Genomic DNA, 18,242 nt, shown 5'->3' on the forward strand with positions numbered 1-18,242 from the left:
AAAGGTGAAACATGTCCTGCGCCCTTGCGGTAGCACCTGTCCCTTACACAGTTTTCATGAAAAAGTACGTTTTTGTTTGTTGCCGAACACCGCACCCAGCAACCCTCCAGTAGCCTGGAAACAATTGAGCCTGGACCACACAATCCAGTGATCAGTTTCATGAGCAGTGATCCACATCGTGGGGGTACGCACCTAGTTATCAACGAAATCCCCTACATGATCACCTGATCCAATTACAGTAAACTACGTTTATAACGAACATGCTTATAACGAACTGCCCGATATAACGAACTTATTTTTTAGTCCCGACCATTTGTTGTATATATGCAGTCTGTATGCTTATAACGAACTACGGTTATTACGAACTAAAATTATTGGTCCCCTCGAGTTCGTTATAACCGTAGTTTACTGTAATAGGACGTACCAGTGACCAAGGGAGTGTGAAAAACGGTTTTAAGTTCGTTGTATGTAATAGCATCGCGCATAATTTATCCATTTGCATGAGCAATCTGGAACGTCACCTATGTAATTATTTCACAGCACACATTTAAAACCAAATGAATGTTATCTGAAGAAGGAAGCTTTTAGAGCAACCATTGTACACCACCAAATCTGCAACGGCTCTTCGCTTGTTGATTGAAACCCAACGAGCTGAAGTCATTTTCCGCAAAGTTAAAAATAAAATATACAGGGAAATCATTACCAGTATTGTTTAGGATAGAGGTGGCCACATGTAACCCAATTCTAACTGGAAGGGAAAACCAGCGTGCTATGTGGTTGACTATCAAAACTGACATCATTGGGGATGGAACAGACGTAAGGTAAACATATTCAGATCTGTGTTTCTTCAGTTGGTTATTCCTTTGATTTTGATTCTTAGACATTGTCCTTTGGCTTACACAATATACACACGTTTAACTGTATTTTACAAAACCAATACATAGCAAAGGTATGTAAATCTCGTGATTGTATAAGCAAGATGTTTCATTCGAAAATTAAAATAAAATCAACAACGATATATATAGGTTAACATGAGAGTCCATCTTGAGGAAGCTAATGGTACATTCCTGAAAACAATTGTATGAATTGAATGCATGGACACCAAAGTTATTCATGTATTTAGTTTGAATGATTTATGTGGCACGTCCACGACAAACTATCTATCTGTATGTCACGTGCACTCTAAAAAGACTTAGCGATACGTATTCTTCACATAACCAATATAATCCATTGGGAATATATTTGGTTCATAATGCCAAACGTGCAGTTTATGTCGAATATTTAGTGCAGGACTGTGGCGGATTTGACGTCTAATTGAACAAAGAAACAGACATGAAAAAGTATTTGATATAATCGTTAACAATTTTCTTTATATTGTGTTTACCATACTTATTCAGATGTCGGTGAAATACAATCTTCCGAACAAACATTAAGTGACAAACAAGGTTCGCCCACTAACATACAATGCCACAGCTCGAGTCATACAATGTGACGTCTTTCATGTTCAAAATAGTTGTAGAATATATGGATCGTCATATACAAAGAGGCGACAGTGTGGTGGTCTCGACCATCACAACCTGCAGGACCGGAATTGACTTCCCATTTCGAGAACACTAAATGTCATTACTTTATCTTAACCAATTACAATGTAATTCTTTAGATATAAACGTCTCTAAGGAATTGGCCTGTATATTTCTTTTTTTTATATTTACCCACCCTAGAAATGCAAACAAAAGTTAAAAAAAGATACGGTATAGTTTTGCTCGTTTCATAGATATCATACATGTGGAGATGATCTTTGAGTTATCGTTAGATGTTTAGATATATGTATCATATTATGTATTGTAGTACTTTCAATATGTAATGCGGGGTGGTCGGGTAGCCTAGTGGTTGAAGCGTTCGCCCGTCACGCCGAAGACCTGGATTCGATTCCCCGCATGGGTACAATGTATAATGGGTAATATTGCTTAAAGCGGCGTAAAACCATACAACTGGACATGCTAAAATCTAGAAATAAGCCAACCATCGGTCTAGAAGTAAATGCTATTTGCAAGCGGAAGTATTTATTTCCGCGTGTGAGTGTACAACGTTCCTTCGGTAACTGGATTGCAGTGGCGTACTGTCATCAGGACATCACCTCGGTTGTTAGTACCCCATCATGTTCAGTTAAACACCGTATGGAGTCACTTAACCTTAAATGCAGTATAGTCCTTAAACAATCGAAAACAGGTAAGACTGTTTCTTGATAATTATACACAATTAAAGGTAACTAGGAAGTAGTTCCCTTTTTTAACTAAAGTACATTTACGTTTTGAATGAAAACATATGTTAAAAAAAGTTGCTTTTATAGTAAAATGTGTAGCACTGAAACAATTACAATGCCAATAGAGGCCGCAAGTTCTTTATGGAAATGAAGGGACATTTCGTTGAAACATAAAAAAATCATTACTATTTCAGACAGTTATTAGGCATTGCGACATTTTCAATGTGTGTATTGATTCAAGTATGAAAGTACAATTGTTTGACTTATAACGAAATTTACAAATACACTTACGGAAGCAATGCATCCATGTGTCACGATCAATGCTGGGAACTAACAGATCCACTGTGTGTATGGCGTGAAGATTCTAGCACCTAGCACTTGCACTTGATTGGATATGCATCCTTTGAACTAGTGCTACTAAATTACGTTTATAAGTATAGACCTTGAGAGGAGCATGACTATATCCAACATGTTGTGAATTTGAAATGTTCCTGTGATTATGAAAAGTACTTCTCCTTGTAGGTTATTGGATCAGATCCACTTCATGACGAGAGGTCCATCCCTGTAAGATGCGCAAAACAACGATATGGGATTTATCAAGCATGTCATCGGTATCGCATGCCTTATTTTATACGGTAAATACCTTCTCGATAACCCTTAAGAGTGAGTGAGTTGGGTTTAACGCCGCTTTTAACAATATTCCAGTTATATCACGGCGTGTCAGCTTAATGTGGGAGGAAAGCCCGAAGTGATGCAGGTCTCAGACGTTTACCACTTCAGTGAAACCCACGTGCACGGGTATGGAGCTGACAAACCTAGAAACATAATCGGGGTGAACCGGGATTCGAACCAACAATCATAGGTTTCTGGCGTGCGTAAGGGACGCAACTCTGCACAGCGAATCGCGGCGCCTTAGACGACTAGGCCACCCGTGCCCCCGATAACCCTTAAGAAAACATTTCGCTATATTGTATACATACACAGAGAAATGCATCTTTCTTTGCATTTATGAAAAGTGTAAATCTCAAGTGATCTCTGTTTGTTTGTTTTGTGTTTGATGAAGCTACACATCAGCTTAGTGAAAATAATGTTAAGAAATGTCTGGACAAAAGAGTTACATACATAATTGGCAAATGGTCTAGATGATTATATGTCATCTGCCCAGTCACATAGAACAAATACAAATATGTCAAGCATATATTTACTTAATGTACTTCCTAAATGCTATGCAACTGAACATTGAGCCATATTGCCGATTAAAGCATGTATTTATTGTTTTTTCGATAGTTCAGTGCGTTTGACTTTTTATTGCCTTACCATCTCATTGTTCACAGCTTCCGCAGCCAGTACTCCTTGTAGTAACTGTGACGGAAACAACGTGACCTGTGTTGACGGTGTGTGTCTACCTCGCTGTGTCAATGTGACGTCATCTGGAGAGTGTCTCCAGTGTCGGGACTCCAGGTTCTATCGTAAACAGTGTGAACATGACTGTCCAGACAACTGTCTCAACTCTCGCTGTCAGATGGACAACACCCGTGTTGTGTGTACAGAGGGATGTGTGGCCGGCAGGAAGGGAGATAACTGTGGTGTGACCTGTCCTACAGCCTGTACACAGTGTGAACGTTATGGTGATGGTTGTACAGGACCGTGTCAGAATCCCCGGTATTACGGTCCACACTGTAGAACACCTTGTTCCTCCAGCTGTACAGATGGATGTAATAGGACCACGGGGGAGTGTGGCAGCTGTGAGCCAGGTTACATGGGGGACAAGTGTAATGTTACCTGTCCCCCAAGCTGTAGAGATGGATGTGACAAAGACACGGGGGAGTGTGGCAGCTGTGAGCCAGGTTACACAGGGGACAAGTGTGATGTTACCTGTCCCCCCAACTGTAGAGATGGATGTGATAAAGACACTGGGGAGTGTGTCAGCTGCGTGTCGGGCTACAGAGGGAAGAACTGTAATGATGCCTGTCCCCCCAACTGTAGAGATGGATGTGATAAGGACACGGGGGAGTGTGACAGCTGCGTGTCGGGCTACAGAGGGAAGAACTGTAATGATTCATGTCCCTCCAACTGTAGCGATGGATGTGATAAGGAGATCGGAAAGTGTGAGAGTTGTAATCCAGGGAACAGTGGGAAGTACTGTAATATCTCCTGTCCTATCACCTGCAGCGAAGTATGTAATCAAGACGGTGGGTGCATCTTGACCGGTAAGTTCTACACATATTATTTTATTCCTAACAATTCCACAAGGAAATAGACAAATGACGAAAGTTGTTGTATTGTGATGGTGTGATAAAATCTGTAAACTGTGACAGCTGTTACTGGAAATATACAGGGGACAAGTGTAATATTACCTGTCCCCCTAACTGTAGAGATAGATGAAATATGATCACGGGGGAGTGTGACGGTTTTGAGCCAGGTTACACAGGGGACAAGTGCGATGTTACCTGTCCCCCTAACTGTGGAGATGGATGTGACAGAGGCACTGGGGAGTGTGACAGCTGTAAGTCGGGTTACACAGGAAAGTACTGCGACAGCTGTGAACCAGGTTACACTGTAAATGTAGAGGTGGATGTGATAAAGACACAGGGGATTAGGACAGTGGTTAGTAGCAAACTGACAAGCATACAAGTCATTGAGGAGGTATGGTACGAAATATGGCATCAGGTTTATAAGTCCCCTGGAAAACTGACACCTAACAGTTGCCCCCGGAAAATCATCCTTTGGAGCAGTGGGGTCAGTTTCCTGGAGGATGTGTGCAGTGTTTCGGGGCCCCGACCGTGATACCGGTGTATTTATCATAACACATGGTGGTGGGGTTTGTTTGGGGGTTTGGTTGGGTTGAGTGTTGGGTGTTTGGTGTTGGGGGTGATTAGTATCCAATAATACGATTATACTTATTTATAAACCCGATCAGTATCGGATTTGGTATCATTGTTGAGTGCATGTCACTGTACCCAAACGGCATGGTACGTTGATCACAGAGTACTAATCACTTATGATCATTTTACAGGCCACCGACATACAGCTTGAATATTGCTGAGTGCGGCGGTAACCAAACAATAAATAAACAAACTTAATATAAGAATATTTGATTAAAGTACTGAAAGTGTGTACAGTAGGAGAAGATGAATATTCATCTCGTTTATCAATGTTAGAATGCATGTTTACAACATGAAACGCCGATGACGATCTTGTCTCAGAGTCTCTGTTTATCTATCTAAGCAGAGGAATCCCAGATGGGATTTTCTCGAGTTGTCTCCCTTACAAAAACACGCAGAAATGTACATGTAATCACAGCTCGACAATTTGACAATGTGACAACGCAACATTTGACCATTTGTCGCATTGTCGCGTTTTGAATAATATAATTTACTTTTACCAAAGGTCGACAACGCGACATATATCGACCTTGAAAGATGTCGCATTGTCGCCCTTTGGTAAAGTTAATTATATTATTCAAAGCGCGGCAATGCACAACGTGACGACAATGTTCCTTTCTTGGATTCCATGCTAAGCGATCTTTTTCACACGTTCTTCACCTCGAAACAGATCCGTTCTCCTAGTTGCATAGTTGGATGAGGTGAACATAAGAACGTGACTCAAGCAAAAATACCTTGATGGGATAGGCCTTATTGAGGGGTAAATGCAGAGGATAGAGTTGATTTCTCAATAACCATACACACGTGTAATGTTTTAGAATTTTTTTTATTTCTCCATATTATATAATTATATAGTTTTATGTACCACAGCTCGGAGATGTTTATTCATTGTCCCAGAAAATAAATCAACTTGCATGGCTTCACCTGGGCACCAACTTCGTCATCCTTTTAATTTGAACTTCAAAATTATATCTGAAACTATTCACATCACTGAAAAGTGGAAGAACAACGGCGCCTACAGAAATCGCTGCCCCCCCCCCCCCCCTCCCCTCTCCCCCGCACATTCAATTAGGGTCATAATTAAGTGTGGCCCTTATCTACATGTAGTTTGATATAACAGCGATATATAGTTACCCTGTTAGCATAATGGAGATACTAGGTGCACTATTGACAATATATATGACAGGAGTTTCGAAATGGGAGTGTCGAGTGTCACATAGTCATGTCAGTATGATAACGTTGCAGGTCATCTGTTTCAGTTAAGACCACTGTTGTGGTAGCTGTGCTTGTAATGGCTGCTTTGATTCTCCTCCTGATCATCATTCTGATGTACACAAGGTACGTTAACAGTAACGACAAACATCACTATATCACATCGGATTATCATAGAACAAATGAACTAATATATACTGCATATTCATTATAGCCAAATCATCTGAATATACTTGTTTCATTTTTCAAGAAGAAGATTTAAACGACGACAACTTTTACCGAAAAGAATATTCCCAGGCACTTCAAATCCAACTTATACATCATGTGCTGGTGAGAATTTGTGATTGTGTATATCTGTTTACGTTACCAGTCGAAATTACGTCAGTTAGAATTTCCGTCTTATTTGATATTGAAATTAATGGTAATGAGTTAGCACATAACAAAATTGATGATAAAATATTGCTACACTAGTCAGAAGACAGCTATTCATTTTTTGAATGTCGAAATCTAAATACAAACTTTACATTAATTGCATTTGACCGACATTACAAGGTGTTACTTTAGAATACATTCTACCATGCTGTAATAAACTGTTCATGAGGATATACCATCTAATCAGATTCGATGTTACACGTTGACGTGTGTGAAGAGCTCAGCGGAGACAAATGGATTGAATACATGCTAGAAGAGTTTAAAGTGAGTATAATTCAACACAGCGTCAGAGAATAATCAGTGATTATCTTACGAAACAGATTTCACAGGGCATAAAAGGCAAATTAGTGATGCAAAATATACACTAGTACATAAGCTTGTGATGAGGCCCCTATTTCGCGGACAACGTCTTCGTTACAGAGTGTTTGATAATCAGATCACTATGTGCTGCAATGAAATATGCAATACAAATGTTACTGCGGTTATTAGCTTATTATTATTTCATCATTGCCTTTACCATCTTCCTGAGGCAAGGGATTTAACTGACTAAAAAAGTCCTTTTAAAGTCAGTCAACGCCCTTGCCTCGGGAAGAAGTCCAATAGAATCTGTTCCTGCAGATAATCGTGACTGATTATTCTCTAGCGTTGACGTTTTATATTCTTATTGATGATGCAGTACCAACAACAATATTAATATTACCATTGTGTCTTATAGCTAGTGACACAAGTACAATTGTGCAATCCTCTAATGACATTTGAACTTTCGTTTCAGAAGCTGCCTTCTCCGGGTATAAAACCTACCTACTGTGCCTCCTTGGAAGAGAACACCGAGAAGAACCGGTACAAAGATGTGCTACCGTGTACGTGATTACAAAAAAAATATATATGTAAGATTCTTAAGACAATGGTCTCGTCACAGCCTAAGTTAACCTAACAATGTGATTATAATGAGGTACATCTTTTCATGATTTATATATATTCTGTGTGTGTGTTCCTTGTCAATATCGATTCGTTATGTATTATTTGATGTTCACAGTTGATGCCACACGAGTACCCCTGGTAATAGAGGAGGAAGATGACAGTGACTACATCAACGCCTCTTACGTAGATGTAAGTAGTCACAGCTACCAACAGTTTCTATCCAAAGCAAATTATTTCCAAATATCCTGAAATCTTTATCTAACACAATATAATTGATTTCCACACATACCCACCACTGATTCGTAGTTTTAATCAGAACGTTTTTTTCTGACAGGGTTACAGAGAACAAACACGCTATGTTGCAGCGCAAGGTAGTATTCATTCCTATCCATCCTAAGTAATAAAACACGTGTTGTTTCATTAGAAATATGTTAATATTCATATCCTAGATTACATACATTTGTTACGATTTTCATAATAGACAGAGAATATCACCCGAGTGTCTTTTGATATCAAATGTATCAACACGAGTTGATAAAAGGGAAAAAATTCCGAGGCTTGCCGAGGATTTTTGCCGATTTCATCAACGAGTGTTAATATATTTGATATCAAAAGACACGAGGGTGAGATTTTTTTTATCATCCATTATCATTCTTTCAACTTTTTCAATTTGTAGACAGAAATTAGCAGTGTCTTCAGTGTAGAAAGGAATGGTAACAGCTTCAGTAGCAGAGCCATTAGTGATATCGTAGATATCGCTTGATTTCATCCAAGCGATATCTCCTGTGGGAGCCAGTTTTGGATGATATATTAACATATTTGTGTTCTATTAACAGGTACCTCTACATATGTTCACACGTACCGGGTATGTAACTTAACCTTAGCACGTTGTTTCAGGTCCTTCTGAGGAAACAGCGGACGACTTCTGGAGGATGATATGGCAGCTGAACACCACCAAGATTGTCATGGTTACAAACCTTGTGGAAGCGGGGAAGGTAAGAATAGAAACATCAGAAATATTATTTATATGTACTGCCGACAGAAAAATATGGGAACTGATGATATGATAGTGAAGGTGTAATGTCGATGAATGTTATGCACCGAATTTATGGAAGTACGACAGAAAGCAAAATTGAGTCACTAGTGTCGCCAGCTGGTCAAATACCTTTCACAATAACCAAATCAGTTCGTCTGTCATGTGTGATACCGCCCCAGACCATGACACTATCTGCATACCGATCATTGTAAAGAATTGTTGCCCTGGCATACCGCTCGCCGCTATGTCGCCATCAACGTTTTCTGCCACGTGTGAATCAGAGGCAAAACCTTGATTCGTCTGTAAACATGGTGTAACGATAGTGGGGTACAACCTGTCTATAGCCTACCCCAATAGTTGCTACTTATTGTAAGTTGTTTGGGTCACACCCTTCACAGAAGGCCTTGATATCAGGCGGGCTGCATAGAGCCGGTGTTTAGTGGTAGATGTTGCTTTTCGCCAATCTGTTATTGTTCGAAAAACTCCTATTCTGTAAAGAGGAATGGATTGCGTAGTACAATTAATGTAATGAGGTAATCTCAACGATAGCAACATCCAAACAATTAGTTCCCGTATTTTTTTCGGTATTTGTATATATGTACTGATGCCTTCGGGAAAAATATTAATATCTACATGGATCATATTTGAACGGAATACGTAAGTACGCTTATTAGACGATATATTCAGCAACATCGTCAATCAGTGTTTCTCCGCTATCTCTTGCAGGTGAAGTGCGAGAGGTACTGGCCGTTCTGCAGCTCTGAGTCCACGATGTATGGCAGAATGAGTGTTCAGTGTGTAGAGGAGAAGGTGTACCAGACATACACGCTCCGCTCCCTGGCCATCTGGAAGGTAGGTATCCTACACACTCCCCTCTGGGAACATCTGAAAGGTAGGAGAGCTACACCACCTACCGCCTCCCTCCACTGTCTGGTCATCTGGAAGGTAGGTATACTGCACCCCCCCCCCTCTAGGGACATCTGAAAGGTAGGAGAGCTACACCATCTACCTCCTTCCTCCACTGTCTGGTCATCTGGAAGGTAGGTATCCTACACACTCCCCTCTGGGAACATCTGAGAGGTAGGCGAGCTACACCATCTACCGCCTTCCTCCACTGTCTGGTCATCTGGAAGGTAGGTATCCTACACCCTCCCCACTGGGACCATCTGAAAGGTAGGCGAGCTACACCATCTACCGCCTCCCTCCACTGTCTGGTCATCTGGAAGGTAGGTATCCTACACACTCCCCTCTGGGGACACCTGTAAGGTAGAAGAGCTACAGATTCTACCTCCTCCCTCACGTATCTGGTCATCTGGAAGGTGGGTCTCCTACACCCTCCCCTCTGGGGACATCTGCAAATTAGGAGAGCTACACCTTCTACCTCCTCCCTCCGCTCCCTGGCCATCTGGAAGGTAGGTCTCCTACACCCTCCCCTCTAAGGACATCTGAAAGGTAGGCGAGCTACACCATCTACCTCCTTCCTCCACTGTCTGGTCATCTGGAAGGTAGGTCTCCTACACCCTCCCCTCTGGGAACAACTGAAAGGTAGGCGAGCTACAGCTTCTACCGCCTCCCTCCACTGTCTGGTCAACTGGAAGGTAGGTGTCCTACACCCTCCCCTCTAGGGACATCTGAAAGTTAGGAGAGCTGCACCTTCTACCTTCTCCCTCCACTTTCTGGTCGGGGGCACGGGTGGCCCAATCGTCTAAGCGACGCGATTCGCTGTGAAGAGTTGCGTCCCTTGGACACGCCATTGTGGGTTCGAATCCCGTTTCGCCCCGATTATGTTTCTAGGTTTGTCAGCACCATACCCGTGCTCGTGGGTTTCACCGAAGTGGTAAACGTCTGAGACCTGCATCACTTGGGGCTTTCCTCCCACTTTAAGCTGACACTCCGTGATATAACTGGAATACTGTTAAAGGCGGCGTTAAACCCAACTCACTCACTCACTCACTCACTTTCTGGCCAACTGGAAGGTAGGTATCCTAAACCCTCCCCTCTGGGGACATCTGAAAGGTAGGAGAGCTACACCTTCTACCTTCTCCCGCCACTGTCTGGTCATCTGGAAGGTAGATATCCTGCACCCTCCCCTCTAGGGACATCTGAAAGGTAGGAGAGCTACACCATCTACCTCCTTCCTCCGCTCCCTGGCCATCAAGAAGGAAGGTGTCCTACACCCTCCCCTTTGGGGACATCTGAAATGTAGGCGAGCTACAGCTTCTACCTCCTCCCTCCACTGTCTGGTCAACTGGAAGGTAGGTATCCTACACCCTCCCCTCTGGGGACATATGAAAGTTGGGAGAGCTGCATCTTCTACCTCCTCCCTCCGCTCCCTGGCCATCTGGAAGGTGGGTGTCCTACACCCTCCCCTCTAGGGACATCTGTAAGGTAGGAGAGCTACAGCTTCTACCTCCTCCCTCAACGTTCTGGTCAACTGGAAGGTAGGTATCCAACACCCTCCTCTCTAAGGACATCTGAAAATTAGGAGAGATGCACCTTCTACCTCCTCCCTCCACTTTCTGGTCAACTGGAAGGTAGGTATCCTACACCCTCCCCTCTGGGGACATATGAAAGTTAGGAGAGCTGCATCTTCTACCCTACTCCCTCCACTTTCTGGTCAACTGGAAGTAATGTATCCTACACACTCCCCTCTGGGAACATTTGAAAGGTAGGAGAGCTACACCATCTACCTCCTTCCTCCACTGTCTGGTCAACTGGAAGGTAGGTATCCTACACCCTCCCCATTTGGGACATATGAAAGTTAAGAGAGCTGCACCTTCTACCTACTCCCTCCGCTCCCTGGCCATCTGGAAGGTAGGTGTCCTACACCCTCCCTTCTAGGGACATCTGTAAGGTAGAAGAGCTACAGATTCTACCTCCTCCCTCCACTTTCTGGTCAACTGGAAGGTAGGTATCCTACACCCTCCCCTCTGGAGACATCTGAAAGGTAGGAGAGCTACACCATCTACCTCCTACCTCCACTTTCTGGTCAACTGGAAGGTAGGTTTTCTCCACCCTCCCCTTTGGGAACAACTGAAAGGATAGGTATCCAACACCCTCCCCTCTAAGGACATCTGAAAATTAGGAGAGATGCACCTTCTTCCACTGTCTGGTCATCTGGAAAGTAGGTATCCTACACCCTCCCCTCACGGGACATCTGAAAGTTAGGCGAGCTGCACCTTCTACCTCCTCCCTCCACTTTCTGGCCATCTGGAAGGTAGGTGTCCTAAACCCTCCCCTCTGGGGACATCTGAAAGGTAGGCGAGCTACACCTTCTACCTCCTCTTTCCACTTTGGGGCCATTTGGAACTTCGGTACCCAACACCGTCCCCTCTGGGGAAATCTGAAAGGTAGGAGAGCTTCACCTTCTACTTCCCCCCCTCAACTTTCTGGCCATCTGGGAGGTAGGTATCCTACACCCCCCACTCTCTGGCCATCTGAAAAGTAGGCGAGCTACAGCTTCTACCTCCTCCCTCCACTGTCTGGCCATCTGGAAGGTAGGCATCCTACACCCTCCCCTCTGGGGACATCTGAAAGGTAGGCGGGCAACATCTGCTACTCCACTCCACCTAGAAGATAGGTAACGTCAACCATCCACCCTCTGGCCATCTGAAAGATAGTTGACCCCAATCCGCCGCTCCCTGGCATTCTAGAGGGCTGGTGACCTACATGTACAACCTCCGCTCCGGAGCCATCTGGTGTGTAGACGATCAACAACCTCCGCCCCCTGGCCATCTGGAAGATAGGTGCATGACACCGTCAGTTTCCTGACCATCTTGAAGGACAGTATCCTAAACCGTATATACACATATTTCGTTTAGGGGATGAAGTTATATTTACTTTCATTCAAAACTAAGTTTACTTGTTCCTCATATTCCCTGTTCGGGACAGACCATTTGATAGAAAATATAAATTGTCTCAGAAAATGCTTGAAAAAATAATTATGTTTCAGCCTCTTGTGAACAAATTAAATTGTCTGCCACAAATATTACGAAGTTGCAAGGTGTTTTTAAAAAAGAAAATATTAAGGCTCTATTGTTTTTAGTTAAAATGTTAACTGAATTAGCTGCAAATCACCAGCACCTCCACCCCTTCCTAAAATATGAAACGTTCGTCCCATAGACGTTCTATAAAGAGACTCTATGGCTTATGTCATTGCAGGAAGGTGCACAGACAAGAGTGATCAACCAGTTCCACTTCACCAAATGGCCTGACCACGGGGTTCCGGAGGACACCACAGCACTATTACACTTCTACCGAGCAGTGAAAGACACGGGACCAGATTTCACAGGACCGCTAGTTATTCACTGCAGGTAACACACTAATTACTTTCAAACACGACCTCGTTCATAACAAAAAAGAGGACGTGTATGAGTTGTTTCTATAGCTAGAAACGAATTGAGGCAATTACTATTGTTAATTGTGAAAGACACTTGTGATGTAAATATTGACTTAATGTTAGTTGACAATACAGTTTTACCTAATCAACGAAAAAATCTTTATGGATGTACCCACGTGTGTGACGAAAAAAAAGGTTTGAGGGAGCAATTTTAATGTACATACGTTTCGCTCTTTCCTTTCTTTCCTTTGTGTCATTTAATTTATTAATTGCAAAAAGTAGCGTACATGTAAATGTATGGGAGAAGACAATCTAAGTTGTGATAACTTGTGCCCAATCCTTTTCACGAGAATACAATATGTTAAAACAAAACTGTTTGAATACAAGCTCAGATCAAAGTCTTGGTTTACATCTTCAAAGCTGCTATTATACTACCAGTTAATCATCTAATACTGTAAAGAAGCCCCGTGTCAAGTATTTCAAAATGTGTTTTAAAGATGTCCATTGTTCAGTTTCATGTTTTTCTAACTTCTTTTCTGAAAAGTAGCACTATTCATTTTTAAACAGTGCAGGTGTTGGACGGTCTGGGACATTCTTAGCGTTGGACTACCTACTGGACCAGGCCAGGAGCGAGGGTCGAGTCTGTGTCTACAACTGTGTGCAACACTTCCGTAGGAAGAGGATGAAAATGGTTCAGACAAAAGTGAATTAAAATTACATTGATCTTTATAATGAGCGTATATAGTGCATTGAAACCTGACATTGCTAAACTGAATCATATTGCAAGTTAAAATAGTTCAAATCAAATGTTACACGTTGTGAGTACAAGTGGCACCAGTGAATTAAATCTTCGCTGGGTCTCTTTTTCAGGAGCAGTATGTCTTCATATACAGCATTCTGAACGCAGCTCTACGGTCTCTTGAGATCCTCCCCCGTGCCAAGAAGCCGATTCGTGTCCAGTGTGAAAAATGCTGGTTCAAGGTCAATGCAGAGATGAGGTTGGTAATCTCAGTTATAACATTTACACCAAATTTTATTCATCAGTGACAAAAATGGTGTCCGATTAATTCACTATTTTCACTTGTGCCATAATCATGTTTCCGTTTTTTAAGGTGCACTTTTCATGTGTTTTTTTTACCGGTGGGCAGGCTATGCTCCCTTTTCGCGAACACCTGGTGTCATCATTATTTGATAGCGATTGATTAATGCATGATTGAATGTGAATCGTACAATGGACCCTGATTTTAGTAGAGAAATCTTATGATTTGGAAATGTGTTTCTCTGTTATTTATATGTATACATGTAATCAATGTAAGTATATTTGGTGATGTGTTAACCTAATGGTTAAAGCGTTAGCCCGTCATACTAAAGGCCCACATGGGTAAAACGTGTGAATCTCATTTCTGTGTCCCCCCGCCATGATATGATTTGAACGTCGTTAATTGGCTTACAACTCTGCTCACCCACCAAGTAGACTGTTTTGGATGTGTGCACATGTACAATGTACATGTATGTTGCGGTTTAATGGGAGAGCGTCCGTCCTGAGAGCGTTAGGTCCGGGGTTCGTCATACCCAAAAACGTAAAATGATGGTTCTTGATATTACCCTGTCTAGCGCTGGGCATTAAGGGTCTAAAACAAGGACTGGTCAGCTCGGAGTCAGGGTGGGGAATTCGTGTTAAACTGCGGCATGGTATCTCAGTGATCACTGAGCTAGCACTGTAAACCGGCATCAGTCCGGACTTATTACAAGAAGCCACAAACACACACGTGTATGCACGTCGCTATATAAGTGCAATAATCTTGGACGCGACGTTAAACCAAATGTCACCTCACCTCACATGCATGTTGCAAATGTCGGTAGTAAGTGGTATGTTTCTGTGACAGTGATGGTGACAGGGATGTGGACGAGGAGGACGAGTATCACCTGCTGTGGACGTGTAAGTTGGAGGATAGACAGAAACTCATACCAGGAGGCCCGACCCCTCTCCCAGATGTCATTACCGTGGTCAGTGAAACCCTGCCCTTGCTGGAGAGAGGGGCAGATCACCCTGACGAGGAGAGACTTTCACCAAAGAACACAGACAATAAAGAAGGGAGAATTAGCTGGGTCACTGCCCTGTAGAATCAGCAGACCTGGACGTACACAATGGTCATTATGGACATACACAATGGACATTGTCTTAAAACAATGCGAGGTCAACTTACTCAACACTGGTTTCATAAACGCGAACGAGATGAAAATACAGATAATATAAGGATATTAAGAGAATATGATCTCTTTAATACACGTCTTTGAAGGAAGGACATTTTGAGCTTTGTATATGCATGTATTCTTATACTTTTGACATTTTAAATCATGATTTATTTCTTATTTTAAGTCAGTAGCTAGGGTATTTGTATGATGATATTTGCAAAGATATTATTATTCCTTTTTTCAATTAGCTAACATTTCGCTATATTTATGATGTACAAATGTAGTTTGTATTATTTCCTTATTATGTGTAATTAACAGTGAAACACCGTTAGCCGGACGCCCCGTTCGTCCGGAAACCCTGCCTACAGGGCGATCTTGGTACGAACGACTCTTATAAACAAGTGGGCATTGCTCCACCCATGATACATTAATCAGGAAACGTATTAAACCGGAATCAATAAGAAGGGTGTACAACCGGAATTTTGGTTTCACTGTACTGTAATGAAATGTGGCAATCAAATGCTAATGTTTTGATACACTCTGTTTGATACATTGCATATTATTTGTGATTTTTTTTTATTGTATTTAGTAACATATAGACATGTGTCATATATCTGGCTTTTTTTGTTATGAGATAGACGGACTTGTGTATTAGTTTCTGCCTTTAGCAGATTTATAGATAAATGGTTGAGTCGTTTAACAGCTTATGAGCACAAAAGAGTGAAATTGGAAAAAAATATAAAATGAAGATTATTTTACATTTTTCGATTGTAACGGGGAATGTAATGTTTCAGTTTGCTTGTAAATAAGAGGTGATGCTAATTTTGTTTGCCAAGGCTGATTCTTAACGCAGTAGAACAGTAACCCGCACGTTTACGTATACATAATTGTGTCGGCTGTAATGTGTATGTTGGGGTTAAGGTTTATCTAAAGAGTGATCTTTGGACAAAGTGTAATTAAATTAGATTGGTTCGTATTTGATAATGATTGGTTAATTTAGCATTACATAGAGTCACTATATCATATCTAATAATGATATTATGGTAGGACATTTTGCATCAGTTTTGTTTTAAATAAAAAGCCCATAATACGTGCCAGTACAGTCACAAATCATTCAGTTTGAGTGAGTAAGTGAGTATGGTTTTACGCCGCTTTTAGCAATATTCCAGCAATATCACGGCGGGGGACACCAGAAATGGGCTTAACACATTGTACCCATGTCGGGAATCGAACCCGGGTCTTCGGCGCAACGAGCGAACGCATTAACCACTAGGCTACCCGACCGCCCCCTTTCAGTTTGATGCAGTAGATGCTGATGACAGTGACTCAAACACATATTTCCGTGGCATGATTCACTCAGTTATATGAGTGAAGCATTGAAAATGTACTTAATTCAATTAACACTTTGGCCTTTAGTGTGAATGGGTGAGTGAGTTGGGTTTAACGATACTTTGAACAGTATTCCAGTTGTATCACGGCGTTATTGGCATTTACAAGCTAGAGTATTACAGAAGACATTAGCATGGACTTCTTAACTGTTAAGCACTTATTTCTCTACAGTGCGACATGTTGGTACGGTTTCATTCATCTGTTTTACTTGCGGGATTGTTCGCTTCATCTCTTCACATGTTTTCACATCAATACATAAGTGTTTTATGACCTAGCATAATTCTTTAAAAGTTTCATTTCCTGAGTGATTTGTCATCAACCGTTTAGCAATTATTATTATGTTTAAATAAATTTTCGAGTTGGTTTCCCGAAAATGCGACATAGATAAATTTTCGTTTCAAAGTCCAGTTTCACAGGACCGTGCTTGGCGGAAATATTTACTGAAATCGTTTTCACAAAACTGGTTAACTGCCACCGGGGCAGAATGCGGAACATTTTCAAATTCTGATATTTTTCTTCCCTGTTTAATTAGCAGGAGCATGACATCTGTCCAAGGTACACTTTGTGTAAACAAAAGAATAAAGAGGGCATCAAGTATGTTTTTGATATCGCCAAGTTGTATTTGAACGTTCCACTCTTTGAACACTACTATTTTCTGATTCTAGGTTGATTACGAGCTTACAGTACATATCATATACGTCAGTGAGATAAAACCCCACATAACCCCACTATCCGAAATATTATCAACATGTATTATAATAGATTTACAATAAGCAAAGTATGTACAGTATTACATTTAACGAAATATTTGATATTTAATTAAGTAGAAAACAGCATCTACGTGTATTAGTCTAAGTGTTATTTCTCTTTTTCTATGGATTTACATTTGTTATATTTGAATGGGTTTTGCACATAATTAAGAAGTGTGGCTTTTACAAACAGTGTCTAAATATACAATCATAACACACCATTGTAGTAAACCCTCGATATCTCTAAAATGACTTTCAATAGATATGTAAGATATATGTATTTACGTTACATGTGTACGTGCAGTTGGAGATAATTGGATTGTACAAAGGTACACATAGCTTATAGTCCAGATATACTGGATGACCACTTTGTAAATATCTATAGAATGCAGTTAACTTCTGCATAATATTCTGTTTGAGCAAATGATCATTGCAATAAACGTGTAAAAAAATCATGTAGTATCGTTTCAGTTATTATTATCAGAAGAGTTGAATGTAGGTTGTTCGATCCCCAGCCGAATCATACCAAAAAAACGCTAAAGATGGTACTTGCTGTTGCCATGGCTGACAATAAGCGGCCCCCCCCCCCCACCCCCCACCCCCCCACTCTCTCACACACACACACACACACACACAGACACACACACACACACACACACACACACACACACACACACACACACACACACACACACACACACACACACACACACACACACACACACACACACTAATTTTTAAAAGCAAATGTAGTATGTTGTAGGCAGTAAAATTATCTGAGAGAGGATTTTGATATTTTGGACCCCTCCCTTTTACAAAT

The 18,242-nt window shown here is 41.5% G+C and overlaps 1 protein-coding gene across 3 annotated transcripts; it reads left to right on the forward strand.

Moving 5' to 3' along the window:
- Positions 1–731: 731 nt before the first annotated feature.
- On the forward strand, positions 732–17,877 carry LOC124153063 (receptor-type tyrosine-protein phosphatase H-like). 3 transcript variants are annotated; one of them, XM_046526188.2, is made up of 15 exons: positions 732–821; positions 2,786–2,898; positions 3,598–4,473; positions 6,408–6,486; positions 6,611–6,690; positions 6,980–7,056; positions 7,565–7,652; positions 7,829–7,902; positions 8,048–8,084; positions 8,611–8,708; positions 9,476–9,601; positions 12,911–13,062; positions 13,656–13,791; positions 13,959–14,086; positions 14,975–17,877. In XM_046526188.2, exons 2-15 carry the CDS (start codon positions 2,850–2,852, stop codon positions 15,210–15,212), a joined length of 2,238 nt encoding a protein of 745 aa, XP_046382144.2. In that variant the 5' UTR covers positions 732–821; positions 2,786–2,849; the 3' UTR covers positions 15,213–17,877. The 3 variants fall into 3 exon arrangements, with proteins under 3 accessions (XP_046382144.2, XP_046382146.2, XP_046382145.2); XM_046526190.2 differs by having other exon boundaries at positions 6,614–6,690; XM_046526189.2 differs by lacking the exon at positions 732–821 and adding an exon at positions 1,994–2,229.
- Positions 17,878–18,242: the final 365 nt, after the last annotated feature.

This window comes from Haliotis rufescens, unplaced genomic scaffold (genome assembly GCF_023055435.1).
Source record: "Haliotis rufescens isolate VD_foot unplaced genomic scaffold, xgHalRufe1.0.p SCAF_2, whole genome shotgun sequence".
NCBI lineage: Eukaryota > Metazoa > Mollusca > Gastropoda > Lepetellida > Haliotidae > Haliotis > Haliotis rufescens.